This window comes from Eretmochelys imbricata, chromosome 7 (genome assembly GCF_965152235.1).
Source record: "Eretmochelys imbricata isolate rEreImb1 chromosome 7, rEreImb1.hap1, whole genome shotgun sequence".
NCBI classification, from domain to species: domain Eukaryota; kingdom Metazoa; phylum Chordata; order Testudines; family Cheloniidae; genus Eretmochelys; species Eretmochelys imbricata.
This window is the reverse complement of record NC_135578.1, coordinates 19694181-19717025: the sequence shown is the minus strand read 5'-3', so window position 1 is coordinate 19717025 and position 22845 is coordinate 19694181. Positions and strand designations below refer to the sequence as shown.

General features: G+C 43.5%; 1 protein-coding gene and 1 long non-coding RNA gene across 2 annotated transcripts in view; one reads left to right on the top strand and one right to left on the bottom strand.

Annotated features, from left to right (window-relative positions):
• LOC144268330 (uncharacterized) overlaps window positions 1-22845 on the bottom strand; it is a 63180-nt gene that overhangs the window by 27189 nt on the left and 13146 nt on the right. The gene's annotated exons all lie outside the window — the stretch shown is intronic.
• FGD5 (FYVE, RhoGEF and PH domain containing 5) overlaps window positions 1-22845 on the top strand; it is a 141126-nt gene that overhangs the window by 117589 nt on the left and 692 nt on the right. The window contains exons 12-19 of the mRNA XM_077823061.1: window positions 2965-3048; window positions 4176-4255; window positions 12741-12840; window positions 14257-14394; window positions 16315-16417; window positions 17677-17833; window positions 19975-20103; window positions 22515-22663. Coding sequence (XP_077679187.1) covers window positions 2965-3048; window positions 4176-4255; window positions 12741-12840; window positions 14257-14394; window positions 16315-16417; window positions 17677-17833; window positions 19975-20103; window positions 22515-22663 — 940 coding nt within the window. The remainder of the gene's footprint in view (window positions 1-2964; window positions 3049-4175; window positions 4256-12740; window positions 12841-14256; window positions 14395-16314; window positions 16418-17676; window positions 17834-19974; window positions 20104-22514; window positions 22664-22845) is intronic.

The window sequence follows — 22845 nt, the reverse complement described above, 5'->3', positions numbered from 1 at the left end:
GAAGCTGCCATTGACTGGGAGATTTTGTTCAACACTCCAGACAACCAGGCTGGAGTTTAGCAGAATTCTGAGAAGTGCAATGCCATCCCAACTTCAGGCTCAGTCTTGCACCCTTGAAGTTCATAGGAGTTTTATCATTGACTTAATTGGGAGCAGTATAGGGCTCTTAGAGAACAGACTTAAGGACAAGCAAATGTGTGGCAGAAGTTTCTGGAGAATCAATGCACTGGATGTAGTTAGTACTAGGGGTGTGTGAACTTGTTTGACCTAATTTTGAATCCACTTGAACATCATAGGTTTGGAAATTCAATGTGAACTCTAATGTTATTGTGTTCACATCACACTTAGAAGGGACTGTTATGAAAAGAACCGAGGGAGAAGAGTTAGAGCAGGGAATATGTTCGCAGACAGCAGCCAGGATTTTCCAAGGGATTGGGGCCGTTTGATCTCCTCTACCGCAAGACAGCCAGGGAAAGCAGCAGGAAGGGCAGCGCCTCTGTGCCCCTTTTACACGGCATCCCTCTCCTGGCAAACAATGAAATATTCGTCCTAATTTCATTGCAAGGAGTCATTGCTAGTGGGACCTTATGAGAGATTGGAGCCACATTTCTCCTCTGTATGCAGCGTGGCAAAACAAACTCCACCTCCAGTGGGCAATTACAAAACAAAGCCATCGTCAATTATTAATAAAATCTTGGGATACTAATCAGAGCTGCCATGGCAACAGTATGCACTTGGGTTTTTTAAAAATATTTTTTTATAAATAAAATAAACAGGGTTTGCTGCCAAAGAAGCACAGCAGTGCAGGCTACAAAGATCCTAAGTTTTTTATGAGATTTTTGTGTTTGTGTGATTTAGTGCCCTTCATTCGCTGCCTTTTCTGTGGTTTGGAATGACCCCGAAGTATGTGGCACTGTTAACTGGCAAAGGAGAGGACTGCTTTCTTCTGTAATCCAGTAACCTTTGAAAATTCACGGGATGCTTTCACCCCCAACTCTCTGGCAGAATCTCCAGGTGGAGGTGAAAGTAAACAGAAGAGAATCAAGGTCATTTTCAGATGATAATAAAAAAAACAAATCTTTCTTTTTTTAGCAATTGCTGCCATCCCAGCTGATACTAACTTCCATTAAAAAGCTCATCCCTCCAGTGAGATCATGCAAACAATAGTTTATTCCAACTGCTTTTCAATGAACAGTTTATGATAGGTTTACCTCCCTTAACCTCTCTGATCCCCAGTTTCCAATAGGCTGTGATGAATTCCGTTCCGTCGCTAGCACAGCCCTGGTTAAACTGAGAATCATAATATGATCAGTACAGTGCAGGTGTCACTGCGCTGATTAGATTAATGTTAGCACAGATGGTAATTTATGAAGCAATAAGTAAATGGTATAAAAACTCCATGACAAGCCATTTGTCACCCAGCTCTATGGAAATTCTCTTGTTATGCCATTAGAGGAGTAAACACTTCACTTCAGAATAGAGAGACTACAGCTTGAGACTTTTCTTCCTCCTCAGAGTTATAGTTTCAATGTGATAATAATACTTTTCGTCTGAGGATCTCAAAGAGCTTTACAAATACTCATGAATTAAGCCTCATGACTGAGACGTAGGCACCCCCATTTTAAAGATGAGCAACTGAGGCACAGACTTGCCCAAAGTCAGACAGTGGCAGCGCCAAGAACAGAACCCACAGGTGAACTCCTAACCCTATTGAAGTCAATGGGCACTTTGCTATTGACTTCAGTGTGGCCAGGATTTCACCTACGAGTCCTAATTCCAAGTCTCCCTTCTCTAGCCACTAGAAACTGTTCCATCTCTGCAGGAAACCTGAACCACGACCTTCTAAGAAAATATTTAGAGGGTCCCAAAGGTTCCATTTTTTCAGGCAAGGGCATTGGTGGGAGCAGAGGAGGACAGAAAAACATTTAGGGCCCAGCAAAGGAAATGACCAGGCAACAGCTCAACTTCTCGTGACGTTCAGTGCCGATGACATTCTCGTGATCGGGAAGGGGGTCAGCAGGGTTCAAATCTAGATCCATTGAGCCCAGCAGAGTTACACCAAGGATGAATTTGTCCCTTTGTGTGTGAAACTATTTTATAAACAAACAAGTCCAGGCAGGAAGAAGGGACTTTAAGTAGCAGATGGATTTTTCTCATAAATGAAACAGAGCTCTCTCAGCTCTTTGGTGTCTATCAGATGAAGCACAAGCACTCAGTGATATGGTGGTCTGTTGAGGATAACCCAACAAGCATTAAGTCAGACCACACTAGGGCCTTGGAAAACATCACAAAAGGGCTCCTGGCACCTTCCCTGAGATCATTGCAACTTATACCCACATTTCACTCTGTTTTCACTGACGGTCCACAGCGAATGGAAGACCATCTGATTCTGTGGGGTCTGTACATGCCAAGGCCCAGCCCTAATCACATTTCATTGGCATTTTCATTGGGGAGATAATGCAAGGTAGTTCATGGCTCAGTGTGAAGGATAACATTTTCAATACTAGGGGATGGCATCTCCACTGCCTTTCCCGAGCCTCTTGCACCCAATCTCTCAAGATTTCTCTGATGGTGGATGCCAGAGTTTCTCTAAGTTCTGAGTACTAATGTGTATGTGCAATGGCAAGAGCTCCAGAGCCGCAGGTTTGAAGGGGGTTAGCCGGGATGTGTATGTGCTGAGATGGTGTAATCAAATCATCTGTAGCCTTTCCCTTAACACAAATAGCCATTCCACCTGCACTGAGCACTTAGTAATTAACAACAGTCGAAATGTGCCTGAACCAAAATCCAAACACTCTTGAGCTTTGAGAAGTTTGGATCTGGGTCTGAACTTTGTGGCTTTAGTAACAATTCATGCAATACGTTAAGTCACTGCTGGCTCTGGGCATCCCTCCCACCCAAGAATAATAGTTAGGCTTGCAAGACATATTGCAAATTATTGATTTTGCCTTTCTCTTCATATAGATGAATGATATTCTGCTGTACACGTATCCCCAGAAGGATGGCAAATACCGACTGAAGAACACCTTGGCTGTGTCCGGCATGAGGGTAATGCTTAGTTCAGACCACAGCCTGCCATTAAAGTTTATTTGGGGCTTATTGGCACCTTGTTAATGCTTTGCCAGTTTATGTCTCCTTTCCAGTTGACTGAAAGGAACAAGCGCATTTTATCTAACGAGTCCCTTGCCTGTTCCAGGAATTAAAGAGGAAAATATAAAGTACACAAATAAAAGAATATCTAAAAGGTTGCAGATTAGCATGACTGCCTCATTTGGGCTGGTGATGAATAAAGCAAACCAAACTCAGAGTTACTATCCAATCATAGTTACTATCCAATCATATCACAGAAGCTAAAGAGGGAAAAGACATCCCATCTAGTCCTTTCCCCTCTCCCTGTTCCCAACCAATGCATGATTGTTCCCTACAATATACTAACCAGGGTTTTAGCACCTCCTAAAAATTCACACTCATGTCATTCCCTTCTCTGGGAGCTTTCATGTCCATCTCCTTCAGCCTATGGGACAGACCACCCTGTTACACCAAGGCTGAAATGATTAGTTGGAGATACCCTACGTTTTCTGGATTCCACCTGGCATGTTGAAGGCTGAGTTTGGAATCATGCTGGAGAGCTGGCGGTTGGGTGTGGGTTCTGTATTTGAGATGGAATGAGATCAGGATGTTCATCTATGGAAACAGTTGCGAGAAGGTGCCACAGCTGAGAGGAAAGAAGGCCCAGACTGGGGACCTGTCAGCGGTAACAGGGCATCAGACCTGAACACCCCTTAAGTTTGGATTGTTTTAAATCTAAATCCTAATACACATTTTGTCCCCATCTTTATAATGGGCCAAACACAAACTCTGGCTATACCTGTCTCTATATCCAAGACATCACCATAGTATCTATATGTGGAACACCCCCCAAATTGGCAATAATATGGACCCACCTCGATCAGCCCAACTGACCCTGCACCCCATTGTCACATTGTGCTGAGCTGCCCACTACCTTGTCCCCACTAGTCACTTAGCAACTGAGAACACTGTGAGTACTAGACTTTGATGGTTAACACTCAAACTGTTGGAGCTTCACAGATCCCTGTGCATCAAGAGTTTTACCATGTGCTGACCACAGATGGTTTAAATCACTCGTCCTTCATTTACATGTCATTTGTTTCTAGGTCAACCGCCCAGTGACAGAAAAAGCCCAAAACATCCTGAAGATTGAATATGCTGAACACTGCCTGAACCTGTCAGCAAGGTATTGTCTCATACCAGCCATGGCAGAGGGTGTTTATTTTAGCTATATCTCTAGACCAATCCAACTACTGTCCAAGACTTAATTGGTGCCCCACTGTTTTTAAACTCCATTTCAGTCCATGCAATTGTGACAGATAATGGCCAAGTGCTTGATTATAAAGAGGGCATTCATTTCAATGTAAGACTCATAAGACACAACTAATTCAACACTTATAATGAGTAAAAAGCTGGGACTTAGCACTTGATAAGATTTGAGCAGAGTAGAAAATCCATTTCTAATCAGTCTGAGCCTTCTTCCTTGATCTTTTACAACTTTTTCCCTGTCACACTGAGAATCCAGTTTTGTCTACCTCCCCTTTATAGTTTGACTTGTCAGCTCACATCACTGGGGTTACCCAAGGGCTAATGAAAAATAGTAATTAGCTAATTCCACGCCATAGATTTAAAGGCATTTAAAAGTACTTAAATGACAGTTAAAACAGAAATTAAACTTTACCGACGATGTAATGAGGTCTTTTTGTTAAAAGGAATTTTCCTAATGAGTTTGGACAAAGTTGGTACTGATCACAATCAGGGAGGGTGTTGTGTCTTGTGATCACATGCTGACAGCAGCAAGAATTTGTACATCAATTTCTGAGCTGGAGGATAGAGTATACCATGTTCTTCTTGGTTTTAATTCCAAAGATGTCTTGCAAATTTGGTGCAGAGGAACAACAACAAAAAAGGGGAAGTATATGATTTTCAGATACATTGTTTAAAATTAAAATAATTTAGTCTCAGTGACAGTTGATCATATTGATGCGGTTATCAACGTTTTAAGAACTGAAGTTCCCATCTCAAGTCTCCACCTACAGTATGGCTGGAAGCACAGCAGGCTTCCCCGAATGGCATGCAGACTGGAACCAACCTAATAGACTGGGAGGGTGTTTTCTTTTCAACACACTTTGAAATCTAAATCCTTCTCTTACAAGGAACATATGTCATCTGCGCCCACCGCTCAGAACCCTGCCAAAGACCTTGAATTTGGTACCTTTTCACACTAAGTAATAACATTTTTGATACTTTTATTATCAGTATTGGATGCCCATCCAGTGCCCCAGAGGGTCCAAACTATGCATCTGCGCTACCCACTGTCAGTTAAAAAAATAGGTGGTATATGGATTTGTGTTGGCTGGGACAGTAAATAACTAGACACCAACCGCCTTAGTGTAGAGAAGTTCTAGTGCAGATGAAGCCCACGTGTCAAGGCAGAGAGTTACTTTGCAGCATACTGGGAGCTGTGCCTGGAATTAACATCCAGTCGAACAGGACCCTGGTGGCTCTGGTCAGCAATGCTGATCAGGCCGTTAAAAGTCCAGTCGGTGGCGCAGCAGGGCTAAGGCAGGCTCCCTGCCTGCTGTGGCTCTGCGCCGTTCTCAGAAGCAGCAGCATGTCTCCCCTCCAGCTGCCTGACCGTGCCTCCACATAGGAGCTGGAGGGGGGACATGCCACTGCTTCCGGGAGCTGCCTCAAATAAGCGCTGCCCGGAGCCTGCAGTCCTGACCCCCTCCCACACCGCAACCCCCTGCCCCAGCCCTGATTCCCTCCCATCCTCTGAACCTCTCAGTCCCAGCCCAGAGCACCCTCCTACACCCCAACCCCTCATCCCCAGCCCCACCCCAGAGCCAGCACCCCCAGATGGAGCCCTCACACACCCCTGCATCCCAACCCACTGCCTGAGCTCGGAGCCCCCTCCCACCCTCTGAACCCCTCAGCTCCAGCCCGGAGCCCCCTCCTGCACCCCAAACCCCTCATCCCTGGCCCCACCCCAGAGCCTGCACCCCCAGCCGGAGCCCTCACCCCTTCCCACATCCCAACCCCCTGAGCCAGCCCGGTGAAAATGAGTGAGTGAGTGAGGGTGGGGAGAGAGAGCAACAGAGGGAGGGGGGATGGAGTGAGTGCGGGCGGGGCCTCGGAGAATGGGTGGGCCTCAGAGAATGGATGGGGCAAGGGTGTTCAGTTTTGTGCAAGTAGAAATTTGGAAACCCTAGCCTGGATTCTCCATTGGTCTTTTTGTGCTGACATGCAGCTGATGCTCTGTTAAAGGCTGAGCCAGTGACTCCTGTGGGAGTCATTGTGAAATTAGGGCTTGAAGCAGAGAGGTTGCCCTTTGGGTACTAGAGGTAGATAGTGCTCTTTCACAGGGGCCAGCCACAAGTACAAGGAGCCTCCCGCTCCTTGTGCTGTTCATTCAAGGGCCAACCATAAGTGAAGTCCCTGATAACACACCCTAGGGCACAAGTCACCTCTAGGGGCCAGAGAGGAGGCCTGGCTATTGCTCCACTTCCTCTCTGCTCTGGCTGGCAGAACTGACCAGTCACAGATGGGAGAACATGCTACACTCTCCTAAAAGATGGCACCATGGATGCACTCCACGGGGCACTAGGGAATGCCAGGAGGCTTTGGTCCTCACTGAGGTATCATGTCTTCCATTGCTTCTGGGTTGATACAAGCCCCCAACAAGGTCCAGTTACCAGCTGCCAGCCCTTAAGGCCTTTGCACTTGGATGAGGCAAGAAATACACATAGAGGAGCAGAGGACATGGCATAAGCAGCAAAGACCAAGACCACAGAAAAGGCACTAAAATGATAATAAGCAGAACCTGTGGTTCTGGTTCATACAGCAATGCTGTATGAAAATATGGCAGTGTCAAGCACTTGCATCTACCACTGAAAATGTCCCACCCAGAGAGCATAATTCTTTGGCTTGCAGGGAGCAGGTGATGGTACTGAGCACGCAGCCCTTACAAAGAAGAGTTGGATGCTGCTATACCTTTACACACATTTCAGAATTCTCTTCTTCAGAGACAATCGTAAGCAGATGGTACCCATATGAAACCTAATTAAGGTTAAAAGAAAAGGAGTACTTGTGGCACCTTAGAGACTAAGGTGCCACAAGTACTCCTTTTCTTTTTGCGGATTCAGACTAACACGGCTGCTACTCTGAAACCTAATTAAGGTTATGTCTACACTGCCATTGAGGGGAAGGAATTGCAGCACATGTAGACATATCCATGCTAGTTTTAATCTAGCTAGCTCACGTTCTGATAGCAATGAAGCAGCTGTACAAGCCCACCCAGGACCTTGGGTACTCATTCATGCAGCTAGCCTGTGTGGCCACGGCTTCATGGATATTGGTACTCATGCATGTTGCAATCACACTTCAATTGCAGTGTTGACATACCCTCAGAAAGCCAAGTGAGAATGCAGTCAATCAGTACGACGATACAGAAAGGCTGCAGTGGCATTATGATCAGTAACAGAATCCTATTCCAGACCAAGTCAAGTTTTTATTAATAGTGACTTAGCCATAAGCCAATCTAGAGAAAACAAAAGTATATTACAATAAAACTGAAAATTAAATCCATAATTATAAAATACAAAAATACATGTAAATAAAGATTTAAAAATACATAAACCATATATAATCACTGTGCCATTTTCCTTATTTTAGCGGCTGACTATGCAAATAGGGCAACCTCTTGGATCACAGGTACTATGTCTGTTCCTAATAATACTCTATTTTCTGAGACATCATAGAAAAAGGCATCTGGGATAAAAACACAGAAAGTCCTTTTGACCTCAAGTGGCAACACAAATTACAGTGTAATAAATCCTGGGGTAGGTCATCCACCTGCCCTGAGCCACATGGACAAAGGCAGTGGCTTTCTCGATGCCAGCATATCAACCTTCTAGGAAAACTGTCTGCATGGATTGAAAATGGAGAGCTACAAAGGCCCTCCTTAACATGTTATTACAACAAACTATCTAAATATCTGGCATACCCTTTTTAACAAGGGGAATGAAGGTGATGTGTTTAACATAGAAACAACTGTCATATCCATTTGCTTGCTAATATCCTCTATTCTTGATTTAATTACACATTAATTTCACATTTTTAAATTTATATCAAATCATTTCCAAATCTGAGAAACTTAACAAATGCAAACAATATTGAATAGACTCTAACCAAGGAAATTACATGAGAAAGCCCTACTGAGCTGTTTCTCTAAGCATAACCTTGACAAACACTGTGGATGCATGCTGAATGCAAAGCCAAAAGTTAATATTACTGTACTGCACTTTGGACAGACTAGAATTCATGCCTGTCCTGCTCTAAGAAGAGCAACTGGAGTATTATTTGAAAGACCAAGAATCTTTATGAAAAATTAGTTTTGAATCACTTCCAATCCTATGGGATCATTCCATCCCCATATTTTCATAACAAACAAATTTGAATGCATACCTTGTCCATTCCAGGCCAGTTTCTGTGGTGCACAGATATCCCCTGCAGTCAGTGACAGTGTAGTGACATTTGACCTTCTGTTTTCTGTTAGACTAAGCTTACTGTAAAAGTAAATGATGTGTCACCTTGGCTAGACCCCAAAAATCTTTTCCGATGCCTAGTGTGGCAATACAGAAGTTTGTGGGTTGTGCACTCTGAGCTGTTCACAGCCTCCAAAACTTCAGCAAAAATCCCTTTGATCCTTCATACAACCAGTGAGCTAGTTAATTTGGATCAGGTCAGTGCCAATTGACATAATTCATTTTACAAGCCAGCAGCTATGTGTTATCCTCACACTTAGACACTATAACAGTCTGTGATTATTGCCTAGAGATGTTTAATGGAGTGAAGAGTAGGTGAAAAGGGCCTGTTGGAGATTAGGCTTTTATTGATAGATCATCCCTGATCAGCTGTCCTTGCCAAAATGACTTTAATTCACACCATGCTTTTTTTTTTTTTTTTTTCAAAGCCAGGTCTTGAACCTCAAGTGGTTAGAATTTTGTGTCAAATGAGAGGTTGATAGAGCTGGGGGGAAATTTTCATCCACAACAATTTTTGATGAAAAATGCAGATTAAGCAACATCAAAACATTTTTCAATTTTGTGTCAGTTTCACCAAATTGTTTGTTTAAAAAAATTGAAATATTTTGTGCAAATCCTTTAATTTTATTTTTTAAATGCAAACACTTAACAAATTGGTCAAATTGAAACAAAATGTTTTAATGTTGAAATAAAGCATTTTGTTTGACCCAACACAAATGTTTTAGGGACTTTTCAAAATTGCCAAGGAACTGACAACTCCATTATTTACCCAGCTCAAGAGGTTAACCTATGTTGGTGCCACTTCCACTAACCCTTTGGAGACTGGGGACATAACTACAGACCTGTGAGTCTTCATGTGGCTCGTACAGTCATTTCAAATGTGTTTGATTATGTCCCCCTTCTTTGTGTCTGTAGTCTTTTAGCCCCCCCCCCCCCCCCCCCCCGGCCACACAAGTACATATAGCATTGTCCAGCTCTGAAGGCGGAGCGGAGAGCAACAGCTGCTGGCTGGGCGCAGAAGCAAGGGTGGCAATGTGAAAAGTGGTCTTTGTCAATATCACTTTTCACAGCAGACTCAACGCCCCATTGCCACCTTTACTTCTGTGCTGCTGCTGCCACCCCGGGCTGACAGCTGAAACCCTGCCACTTCCAGGTGAGAGCCTGGGAGAGAGGGGAGGAAGGAGGGCCTGAGCCCAGGCTGCCTCCTGGTGGAGGATTGGGAGGGTGGAAGACAGCCCAAACTCAGGTGGCAGGGCTCCAGCTATCCCCTTTATCCTCTCCCCCCATCTCCTGGGTGTGCATGGCCTTTCTGCCCAAGCCCCAGCCACTGGGCGCTGACACTCAGAGCTCTTTTAAAAAAAGGCACACAGCTCACGCCTCCCTTGACACATTCCCGTGCCTCCATAGTTTGAGAACTGCTGGGCTAGTAGGTTGGGAATTATAGGCATCGTAGGCTTAACATGCTTTCCATTCAAACCAGTCATATTTCCCATAAAATCTGTACTGGAGGTGGAATTTGGGGGAGGGGGGAGGAAAGGAGCAGAGTTGGCTTTGACTAGTGGAAGGGATTGAATAGTCCTGTAAATCTTGGCAATGAGGTGATGTACAGTATTGCAATTCTTTGTCATGCAGCAACTAATACAAAACCAGTGTGTATTATACACCTGTCCTGGACCCTCTTTGTTCCGATAGGGTCATTAAGTTTTACAGAGGCTGGTGTTTTTCACAGATGAGTGCTTGCTCACAGGGTGCAGGGATTCTAAGCCAGGGGTCATTGATCAAGTCATGTACTTCCCTGTTTGGTTGGTTTTTTAAGATTATAAAAGACAAATTGTTCTCATATGTCTTGTTTGTTGGCCTTCTTGTGCAGTCAGAGGAAATCACAGCTCAGCAGCAGCTGGCATTGATGCCACTACTAATTTTACAGGGAGCCCTAGTGGGAAGAGTGCTTAGCTTTAATGTGAATGCCTGGTACACCTTGTGGAGGACAGAACGCTCTGATCCACGTTCACACTTGGAATTTACATCTGATGTAACTGGAACATGGCACCATTTACAATGGAGAATGAAATACAGCATTCCTTTGCCTGACCCTGAACCTGCATGGAACTGTTGGCCTCCCTGTTGGCTTTGGAAATTAATTAGATGTTTATACAATTTAGAAAGAGTGGTCCAAACTGGGAAGCCATAGTACAGACAGGATTCAGGGAGAGGTTCACACACAAAGCTGCCACGTAGCCTGGCACAATGTTATTCTTCCCTGCACACACTGGTGTATACCAGTGCACCCCAGTCAAGCAGCTACTCCTATCTCAGCCTGAGACGGTGAGTAATTTTGATCCCTGCAGAAAAACTAACTGACACAGGGAAGGTGGCTAAATGGGGATTTTGTGTATGCAAGACAACACACATTACGCACAAAGTTTCATTTCTGGAATCAGCAGAATCTCAGTCCAGGACCTGGGAGATTGGCAGGAGAGCTGGAGTGGCGGATAAATGCACTACTAGCTAGTTTTGATGGTGAAAGGGTGACATCTAGTGGCCACTTTAAAGAATCACAGGATTGTATTTTCTGTAGTTTCTCCAATCCTATTGGGATCTGGGAAGTGGGCGGGCAAAGCCCATCCACTGCTAAAGGATATTCCCCCCCCCCCCGCCCCCCCAGCCTAAGAGGGGGTCCACAGGACCTGGACACCAAATAAATACGGGGGACAATTAATGAAATAACAGGGACAGGAGTGTGGTCAAAGGGTCAAACAAAGGGAACTGGACAGGGACACCAAGCAGAGAACCCCGGACAGCGCCCACTGCTCCTCAAAGGCGTCAAGGGAGTCAGTGGACGTCGCCCAGAGGAACTCTGCTCGGATACGTGAACAGACCGAGGATCGGAAATATGCCCCACAGTCACAGGAGACTCCATGGGCCAACTTCCTCACGCTGTTTTTATAGATGGCCATTTTAGCTAGGGCCAGGAGGAGGTTGACCAGGAGATCCCGTGACTTTGTGGGGCTGCGGATAGGGAATGCATAAATAAGAAGGTGAGGGGAAAAGTGCAACCAAAAACGTAATAAAATATTGGTGAGGAGCCGGAATAGGGACTGCAGCCTGGTACACTCCAGATATATGTATGCCAGGGTTTCACTCACACCGCAAAAGGGGCAGGTGTCTGGGATAGAGGTGAACCGTGCCAAGAACACACCCGTGCTCACGGCTCCATGAAGGAGCCGCCAACTGATATCCCCGGTGGGCCTCGGGACCAAGGTGGAATATAGGCTGGCCCACCATAGCTTCTCCAATCCAGGGGAATGCAAAATTTCCCTAACAAAATGTCACATTGGCATCTTGCCAGTATGTTGAGGGCAGTATCTAATTTGCTTGAAATGGAATAAACTGAAACCAGTCGTGCGTGCGTGTGTGTGTCTGTCCGTCCCAGCATGCAATTCTCCCTCTTTACCTAAGCAGCTAACACAGAGGTGACAAGTATCAACATGCAATACTTTACCATGATCTGAGCAACCCAGGCAGAGGCTACATGCCCTGGAATGCAGTTCTCTTGCTTTCTGAGTGGCAAGCACAGAGATGAAAGAAGCAGCATTGCATGCTGCCACATGTGGTTTACGTTGGAATCTCCACATTACAGTAAGAGTGGCCTTGAGCCACATTGGAAAATCCGTGGGCCAGAAATGGCCAGACTGCATTTTGGCCGTCCCAGTCATGTTCATAATGTCTCAAGCATCCTAGGTATCAATCCAATCAGAAATATCAGAAGTCCAACATTTAATTTTGTTTTTGGCCAAAGAATTAATGTGGGGGAGAGGGAGAGATAACTCAGTGGTTTGAGCATTGGCCTGCTAAACCCAGGGTTGTGAGTTCAGTCCTTGAGGGGGCCATTTAGGGATCTGGGGCAAAAATTGGGGATTGGTCCTGCTTTGAGCAGGGGGTTGAACTAGATAACCCCCTGAGGTCCCTGCCAACCCTGTGATTCTATGATTAATAATTCAACATGCTGATGAGAGAAGCAAAATGTCAGTAGATTGGAGCCTTCTCCCTTGATCCAGAAGCTTCTTGATTCAGTCACTGCAGGTCATGGCATTGATTGTGTTGCTGTATTTCATTCCACAGTTCATGCTCTGAAAGGGACGAGTGGTATAGCTGCATCAGCAGAACCATTCCAGATGACTACAAAGCTCACAATGCATCTACCTTTCACAACAGTATTGAGGTAAGAATGAGTCCTGGCATTGCCTAAGAGGATGCAAAGCCATCTGAATAGTTAAAAAAAGGAAAAGGAAAAACTCCCTAATGGCAGAGTATTCTAATTATTTTTATATAAATCACCATGCTAGGGCTAAATGACAAAGGTCATCACAGCACTTGTGTTTAATATTCAGCCTGCTGTGGCTGCTACTGGAATTTTAAACGTTGCAATTCCACTTCATACTGTGGGTTTCATTTAAGTCAATGGGAGTTTTGATGTAGTAACACTAATCAGATTTAGCCCTGTATGGCTACCATCCTAGATGCTATCAAAAATAAGTATATTCCTTGCAGATGACTGTAAAAAAGCAAAACTAGCCATCAGTAATCCTTTTGTCACAATTTTATCACAAAGGATCATTAACTCACGACCACTAAAGCCCTCAGCAAAACGGCCTGATTGAAACCTAACAGTCAGTTTATACTGGTGCAACTCCATTGACTTCAATAGTTATTCCTGTCTACACCAGCATGAGAGGAGAATCAGATCCAAAAGAGTTTTGCTAAGGCTGAATTCTCTTTTCCTTCTTCCTGCATGAGTCTAATTCTCTCCATAGCAAACCTACCTGGGTGGGGTAACAGACGTGTGCAAATATGGGTAAACAGCAAAGGAGTTTATGAGTGCAGAACAGTGATAGAAAATGTGGGCCAGATTTGGATCCCATTCATTCAGAGTAACTCCACTGTCTTCCGTGGAGATCTGGGTCCAAATCATGGTCTGAGTTACAAGTGAAAGGAGTTTGGTGACTTCTAAACAGCCCCTTCCACTGGTCATAAAACCATCCCAAAAGATAGTGGCCTGCACAATAGTCAACGTAGCCTTCTTCATTCTGAGGTTGATACATTGAGTGCCAGGCAGCTTATGGTGGGGATGCGGGATTTTTTGATTGAGACCTAAAAACCATCTTCTCTTTCTGGATATTAAAGTGTTCATGAATACCGTAATAAGAATATGAATATGCCCAGGTGGTCTCAGCCAAAATTGCACATAGATGCTATATTCTCACCTAGTGTAAACCAGTACAGCTCCATTGACTTCAGTGGATCTGAACCAATTTACACCAGCTGCAGATGGGGGCTCTGCTATTATATCACATGCGGTGTACTAGTTGGTATCACCTTCCACCCCAGAATTGACTGCATCTCAGTGCTGCTATGTGTAAAGTGTTTGTGGAACACTTTGGGATCCTTCAGAATAAAAGAGGGGCCCAGAACTTGAAAAACAGGGATTGTGTGCCAAGAATGAGGTGGACTGGCAGAAATGGGGGTGGGGAAAGGCAAGCGCAGTTCAGCAGATGTTGCTGCAGGTAAGGTGGGAGTTGCATTAGCAGAACTGGGTATGCTTTGGAAGTCTGGGTATTTCTTCGCTTTCTGTTTTAAGCTAAGGGAAAGGCTGGGAATATCCTTGGGTGAGAGGCCTCCAACTTTGGTACCTGTGTCCCACGTCATGATGTGCATGAACTGCGGCTGTGATTTTACCCTCACTCTGAGACGCCATCATTGCCATGCATGTGGGAAGGTAAGTGTCACGTAAATTCAGCTTCATTCAGACTCATCAACAGTAGGGAAAGCCTCTGGGACAAGTTCTCCTCTTCATTACACTAGCTGCAACTGCACTGACTTCAGCACAATTGCACCTGCGTACAGAGAGAAGAATCTGACTCCTCAGAAAGACTGCCAGTAGAGCTTTGCAAATGAGAATTAAGCATTCAGTGGTTAGTGACTTTGGTTGGAACAATATTAAGATTCTGCTGAGTGGCAAACTAATTCCTAAAGACTGGGTACTCAACCTAATGAAAGGGTCATGAGACATACATTGCCGAGCAGAGCTTTCATAGGGGACATGCCAGTAGCACTGGGGCAATGCAGCAATCAGACTACCAGTTTTCCAGTTGCTGGTTTACATTTTAGATATGGAAAGCTGCAAAGCTTTTGGGAATGTAGATGCACAAAGCTCCTATTCTCTATGGCCATTGTTCTTAAATCACTTCACAAGCGAGTGATGCATAGGAACTGCCAGACTGGATCAGACCAGTGGTCCATCTAATCCAGTATCCTGTCTCTGACAGTGGCCAGCACCAGCTACTTCAGAGGAAAGTACAAGAAACTCTGCAGTGGCTCTTATTTGATTATCTGCCCCCAGAGATCATTTCCTCCTAAGCCCAATTAGTTAATGGTTGGTTGATGCCCTGAAACATGCAGGTTTATATCCCTTTCAGTGTTCTTGGTTCTTGTGTTAATTCTTTCTATTATAAATCTGGATAGCCACATAAAGCCTCCAATCCTATTCTGAATCCAGTTTAGCTCTTAGCCTCAGTGATGGTTTCTGGCATTGAGCTTCACAGGCTACTTATACCTTGTGTGAAAAAGCATTTCTTTTTATCAGTTTTAAATTTGCCACCTTTCAATTTCAGTTAATGTTCCACTATGTCAGTTTTAATCTGGATTTTAATTTTAAAATCCTGCCCCACTAAAAGTCTAATCCTAGTTCAATGATTCTTCAATTTCACAAACAAAATACTTCTCTGCCTCTGCAAGCAGAGTAGTAGTATGACATGCCAATCCACTTCTGAAAATGATACTATTAACAGCATGATCAACTCCAGTTTAGTGGTACCATTGCCAGCATGAATTTTTATATCAGGGAATGTATAATCCCCATGGAGATGACCATAAAACTATTGCACAATTATGCTTACTAATTTTTATATTATTGTAGCAGCTAGGACACCCAGTCATGGACTAGGCCCTCATTGTGCTAAGCGCCATGTAAACGTAGAACAAAAAGACAGGTTTCAGAGTAGCAGCCGTGTTAGTCTGTATCCGTAAAAAGAAAAAGAGGACTTGTGGCACCTTAGAGACTAACAAATTTATTAGAGCATAAGCTTTCATGAGCTACAGCTCACTTCATCGGATGCATGAAATGGATGTAGCTCACGATAGCTTATGCTCTAATAAAGTTATTAATCTCTAAGGTGCCACAAGTACTCCTTTTCTTAGAACAAAAAGACAGTCTCTGTGCCAAAGAACTTACACTCTAAGTATAAGACAAGACACAACAGATGAATACTGACAAACCGGCAGGGGATTATATATTGGTCAGCATGACAGACAGTGGTCTTGCCACATCAGCAGCCTAACCGTTGTCAAGATTTTTGTAGACATCATGCTAAAGAAGAATTTTAAAGGTGAGAACTGAAGAACAATGAAGTGGCAATTAAATGTACCGGGCTAAATTTTGCTCTGAGTTTACAATGATGGAAATCTAGAGTAATTACAATTAAGTTAAGGGAGTAATCCTTATTTATACTGGTCTAGTCAAGAGCCAAATTTAGCCCATCCTGCCTCTACCCTGCCAACCAGCCCAGATGATCTGTTTGGTAATGTACACTGGTATGGAGAAATGTACATAGATACATATCTATTTTTTCTGTGGCAGATCATATGTCGAAATTGTTCAAGAAATAAGCATCCCCTGACGTACCTCAAAGACCGACTAGCAAAAGTCTGTGATGGCTGCTACTCAGAACTGAGAAAGAGAGGTGAGTCCTCTTCATTCCTTGAGGAGTGGAATAAAAATGCTACCTGCACATGAAGAGAGAAGGTTCTGCTTCATTAGAAGGAATTTCTCCTTCAGATATAGGTATGAGCTATATTAAGAGTGATACAAATGCAAGGTCTGGGGAAATAGCAGACTGCATGGTGGGTGAGAAGCTTTTAGCGAGCTGGAACCTCAAATTCTTCCTGTGACTTCTTGATGAACTAGAATAATAAGCAATAATACGTGGTACTATCTTCCTGTTTACAACTAACAGCGCTTCCCTGTAATTTCCAATGAAGTGCTAATGAAAGCAAAGCACTTACTTAAAATTAAAGAAGCTATTGACACCTATCTGCCTCAGTGCAAGGAGTTAGCATTTCCCATGGTGAGGGGCTAAGGTCAAATGTATGGACAACTTATAGGCAAGAGCTTTTTCGTTAAGGGCTTAGGCGTAGGGCACTAGGGACAGGTGCAATTTAGTATTTTCTGCTTGGTTAAAGAGATCCACACATCAGCTTTAACAGCACAGCGGACATGCACTGTTATTGCTTAGTGAAGGAAGACATGCACTGACCCTGTCATAGTGGTCTGAGCCAAGGGACAACTCAAGGCTGTACTGACCCAGGGCTGTGCTCCATTCAGGTTTTCCAGGTGACATGTATTGACACAGGTGAGACTCAGAAGAACTGTAACTCAGGTGATGGTACTGACTGGTACAATAGTGTCTTTGTTGATAGGGCTATAGGGTTTGTTGATAGGGTATGTCCTGGAGGTGGAATAAATTGTCTCCTGTGCTCAAAACACAGTGGAGAGAAGTTCAGGCTTGAAAGAACATCGCCAAAATGAAGCTATTTATTTGCCATGGAGGTGCCCCAGGAAGCAATCAGAATAAGTAGAGTGAGCAGATGGCAGAGACACATAGTCAATGCTCTTGAACAGTCATTAAGTATGAGAACACAACATAACAATTATTTTCCTTGTCATCTTCCATACAAGCCGTGTGTGTTTGTAGGGGATGCGTCCACCATGGCATGCCATAAAGTTCATTGAACAGTAATTCTGCTAACCAGCCTTACAAGGGGAGTTTGATAGAAAATAGCTAAAGGAAGATGAAGCAACTATAGGTTAGGGCCAGCATTGCATTTTCTTATCCCTATTTGCATTCGCCTGGAGTTTAACATCTCCTGTTGTAGACTTAACTTAAGGATTTGCACCAGTTAATCCATTCTTTCCCACTTCCTATTTTTCCTAATATTGTAGAGCGGCCAGTAAGTGTGAGCTTCCCTCCAACTTCATCCAGGTTTTCAGGCAGTGCCTTCTCCTCCGTCTTCCACAATATTCACTACTCATCCTTCAAGAAACAAAAGAAGATCCCTTCTGCTCTTATGGAGGTAGGACCAACGCTGCCTGAGAAAAGGCAAGGAAACTAGCCTGAGGGGACTGTGCGTTAGCACTACAGTAGCTTTCAATCTCATTGTTTATAATTTGTTCTATTTGCTGCAGGATCAGCCCACTCTAGATCCTCTGTATCATGAGATTACATTTTACTCAGTGTAATAGGGCGAAATACAAAACACTCCAAGATCGGATGCTGTCACTATAGTTTCCGCTTCCTATTAAGACCAAGTCAGCTGAGCCTTTAACCTTCATTTTCCCTATATTTAAATTAAATCTTAACATCTACATCAACCCCAGAAGCTTTTTAAAGGTCTAATAACAAGCTCAGAGGAAGCATCAGAATGATGGGTTACAGAAGTCACTAGTTTGAATACAGGAGTTTGGTAATGACCAGAAACCACTGCCATCCAGCTGTTCTGTGGCCTTACTCCAATCTTTATTTCCAGCGTGGCCCCATGCATTTCAATCGCACTACCTTCGAATCCAGGCAGTGAGAGTTGTGGACGAGGAAAGTAAAAGCTAGCCCTTTCAAAGCAATTGATGAATGCAGCTGTTTAATTGTGTTGCCTGTAGCTCATCCTGGCCTATCTGAAATAAATGGATGAAATCCTGACCCCACTGAAGTCAATGACAAAACTCCCATTGACTTCAGTGGGGCCATGATTTCACCCAAATATATTGTTTTCCCTTCTAGAACTAAGCATCAGATTCAAAATCTGACTACATTAATAACCTCTGACTATCCATGCTGTCTACTCAACTAAACATGTAGGGCCCTATCCTGGGAATTTAACTTTAGTTAACTGATTGCAGTGAGATCATGATCTGGACCTTGTGATGTGCATGTAATTACCTTCCATGAAAGGAAGGTACTCGCCTAGGACTCTCTTAACTTTGTTTGTGATGAATTGAAACAAGGATCAATGTACAAACACAAAAACAACAAGGAGTCTAGTGGCACCTTGAAGAATAACAGATTTATTTGGGCATAAGCTTTTGTGGGTAAAACACCACTTCTTCTGCATCTGAAGAAGTGGTGTTTTACACATGAAAGCTTATGCCCAAATAAATGTTAGTCTTTAAAGGTGCCACCAGACTCCTTGTTGTTTTTGTGGATACAGACTAACACAGCTACCCCCTGATACTGTACAAACACAGTATGTAAAACATTCCTGGAAGATACTGCAGAAACCAACATGACTATCAGGGTTAACCAAGTTAGAGAAGTAACATTTCAGCTCCATTTATTTATGAAAAATAGAGATTGCCTCTTTAACCACAAGGTGGCAGCACACATTTAGTAAAAGGAAGCTTTCTATCACAATCTTGATCCCAAAGCCATTCCCAGATGACTTACATGGGGTCTGGTGGACTTTCTCATGCTCCAACCTGCTACAGAACAATAGTATAAATACAGTTAATTCCCCTATTGTGTCTTTGTTATCAAAGGCTGATTTTCAAGTCCCTTCCCTCAGTTCACTCTTTGTTTTTATTCAGATATCAGAATTATTATAATTAATCATGCATACTATGTTGCAGTTATATACCACCTTTCACCCAAGGATCTCAAAAATCTTTACAAGCACTAATGAATTAAGTTTCAACACTCCTTCCCTCCCTCCAGGGTGTCAATTATTTAATAATACTGAAGAAAGGAGTATTCACAGATGAAACTGAGCCATAGAGACGTGGCTTACCCAAGTTCACACCACAAATCCATTGCCAAGCCAACAGAATCCATCTCTCTTCTGCTTTAGACATAACACTATCCTTCCCCTCTTGAAACATGCACCTTTGAATATATAAAAACAAGACAAGGAAAAGGAGACTCATTCAGTTCCTCAACTGCACCAGTAACAATCAAATGGCTTCAATGACTTGGCTTCCAGAATGATTTAATGGTCTTCTTTGGTGTCAGTGAGAACAGTATTTGGCCTAAGATAAATACTGCAATGCTCTTATGCAGAATAGCATTCTTGTGTTACATTACTCTCAGATTTATGCCATCTCAGTATTTTTGATTCACTCCTTGATTATATTCTTAAGTAAACAGGAATATGTGTAGTTTTTTTTTAAATGGGCCTCGTTTATGGCATGCTTTCTGCTTTGGAGGGGAAAAAGGATTTGATGTCATGAATCCCTTGATTATCCCCTATGCAGGTGGCAGCTTCAGGAGAGGGATCTTCTATCAGTGGCTATCTCAGCAGGTGTAAGAGAGGCAAAAGGCACTGGAAGAAGCTCTGGTTTGTTATCAAAGGCAAAGTCCTCTACACTTACACAGCAAGTGAGGTACTGCCTGTCCTGATATGACAGAATTTCCCAGTCCTGTTGTCAAATTCATTTTCCCACTCCTTACCTGTGACAAATGCAATTTGAGAAGTGTACCTGCTAGTTCGAGGGTTCTCAAATTGGGGGTCAGGACCCCCCAGGGGGGTCGCAAGGTTATTACATCAGGGATCACGTGCTGTCAGCCTCCACTCCAAACCCCTCTTTGCCTCCAGCATTTATAATGGTGTTAAATATATTCAAATGTTTTTAATTTATAAGAGGGGGGTCACGCTCAGAGGCTTGCTCTGTGAAAGGGGTCACCAGTACAAAAGTTTGAGAAGCACTGTACTAGTTCTTGTGTAATAGTTCTTTATGAAAATACTTTGTATTGATGCAGTGGCATTATATCACCTCAATATGTTATGGTGTCCCAGGCCTGGAATCCCATCCCATCCCCACCCCTGGTTGGCCTGCTTTCCAAATTCCTTTTCCTCAGTACATTTGTTACATTTCATGCAGATTGTAAATTTCAGTTAGAAGAGGCCTGGTTTAATCTGTCAGGAAGCTATTGCAGATCAATATATAAAGACTTAAAATCCTCTTTGACTTTTCTCTGGTGCAGTACCTATATGTTGTGAGACAGTAGCTGAGAACTGACTGTTACATAAATAAGAGTTCTTTCTAAAGAAAGGAAGTCCCAAGCTTTGTCCAATCAAAGTTCAAAATGGCAGCTTTCCAGGAACTAAAGGACTGCCCCAATTTCACCGGAGTAGACTGGATATGCCCATTGGATAGATTGCAGCTATGAACTTCAATATGGAGGTGCAGCTGGTGAAGAATAGAGGGGGAAGCATGCCATTCTCCATATTTATCTGAGCAGCCTCTGCAGGCCCCTCCTTCATGTGAAAAGAAAGGGTGGCCACCAGCTGCACCTCTATTGTAGAAAAAGAAGATGCAAGGGTGATCTGACTAATGGGCTTCATAACTGAAAGCCCTGAAACAGGGCCACTTTTGCTGAACGAAAGACACAGGGCTCAGAGCACAAGCGACTGTAGTACTACCACTTGGCATGTTAAATATTCAAAGTGCTTTGCAAACATTAACTTTTACACTTTTCGTACCATTAGAGGTAGGGAAGTATTATCATCCCCTATAAATAGATGACGCTGAGACATGAAGAGGTTGCATTACTTGACCAAGGTCACAAACCAAGTCAGGGCAGATCAAGGATTAGAACTATAGTAACGTTGACACCCATTCTTCTGTTTTATCTGTTGGCCTCGAGTTCCTCTAGGGTTAAAATAAAACATCTCGAGTCTGATTTTCAGAGGTGCAGGCAACCGATAGCTCCCACTGACTTCAATTGGAGCTGTCAGAGCTTAGCTCATCAGAAAAATCAGGCCCTGAGAACGAAGTCCTGCCCCTCATGGAGTGGACGCCTCCACTATCCTTAAAAGGTTGCACATGGTGTTAGCGATAACCCCTCTTGAGATGTGAAAGAGCTGTGGGTGCCTAACTGCATTGTATGCTTCACCTTGGCTATATCTTAAACAGAAAAACTAAAATCTAAAAAGACAAAGAACAAAACCCCAACATCACCTTAATAGAGGTATAGGGACCAAAACTGCAGCCCTCAGTAACAGTTAAACTGCAATTCAATTAAGGCTTATTGTTTTTCTTTATTCCACTTGTATAGTAAACTCTCTGGCAAGTGAAATTCATGGAGGTTTCTTGGGAGTAAATTAACAATGAATTGCATTACCAGCTCATAAATTGTAAAATGGTGTCATTAGAAGCAAGCATGCGGTGTGAGACAGTGAAAATGAGTCTGTTACAAAACCGTGGGGGCTGTGGAGGGAGCGGGAGCCAGAGCTGGATGCCACCAAACACAGGTGACACTCAGTAAATAATGGTTTAGGGGACTGGTAATAACATATAGGATCTTTCATCCCTCTACCCTTGATACAAACCTAGCCAAAAGATAATAGTAACCAGATATTGTTCCCATCAGATCTTCAGTGGCCCATAGATTGGTGAACTAAGTCTGAGCCACATAAACCACTGGTACTAAATTGGAACCTCTTGTTAGTAGTCTAAACAGGGCTGAATGAATATGGAGAATTGCATCCCAGCGGCAGTTCTCCGAGTTCAGGGTTTTGGCAGAGCAATGTGTGAAGGATACTTCCACTGCTGCTGCCAAGGCTGCACCTAGTAACTGGACAACATAATTCTCTAGGATTTTCAATCCAGCACCAGATTATTCATTTTTAATATTAATAGGGCTTCCAGTTGCAGAAGCTCCTGGAAGCCCTATTAAGAAGCAGGAATCAGATACTGTAGATACTGGAAAGACATCCGTTGCCCCAAGTAGACTGCAGCCTATTTTGAAGTGTTCCTTCTAAAGTGTGTTTCCCCCTCCACATTGATTTTAGGATAAAGTCGCCACAGAGAGTCTGCCTTTGCTGGGTTTCACAGTTGCCCCAGAAAAGGAGGAAGGAAGTACAGATGCAGTTTTCCATCTTTACCACAAGCAAACATTGTTTTATAGCTTCCGTGCGGAGGATAACAATTCAGCACAGAGGTACTGCGCATGGAATTGCAATTACATACTAACCCATGAAGGAATATAAAGTGTGAGCAGCGCTCTTCACTCTAACATGCCTCTTCCCATTTCCTTTCCTTTTGAACGCAACTCAGCTACAGATCAAACTGAAAAATGCTAATTAGAGCCAATTATAATACAACTGCCTGGATGGCATTAAA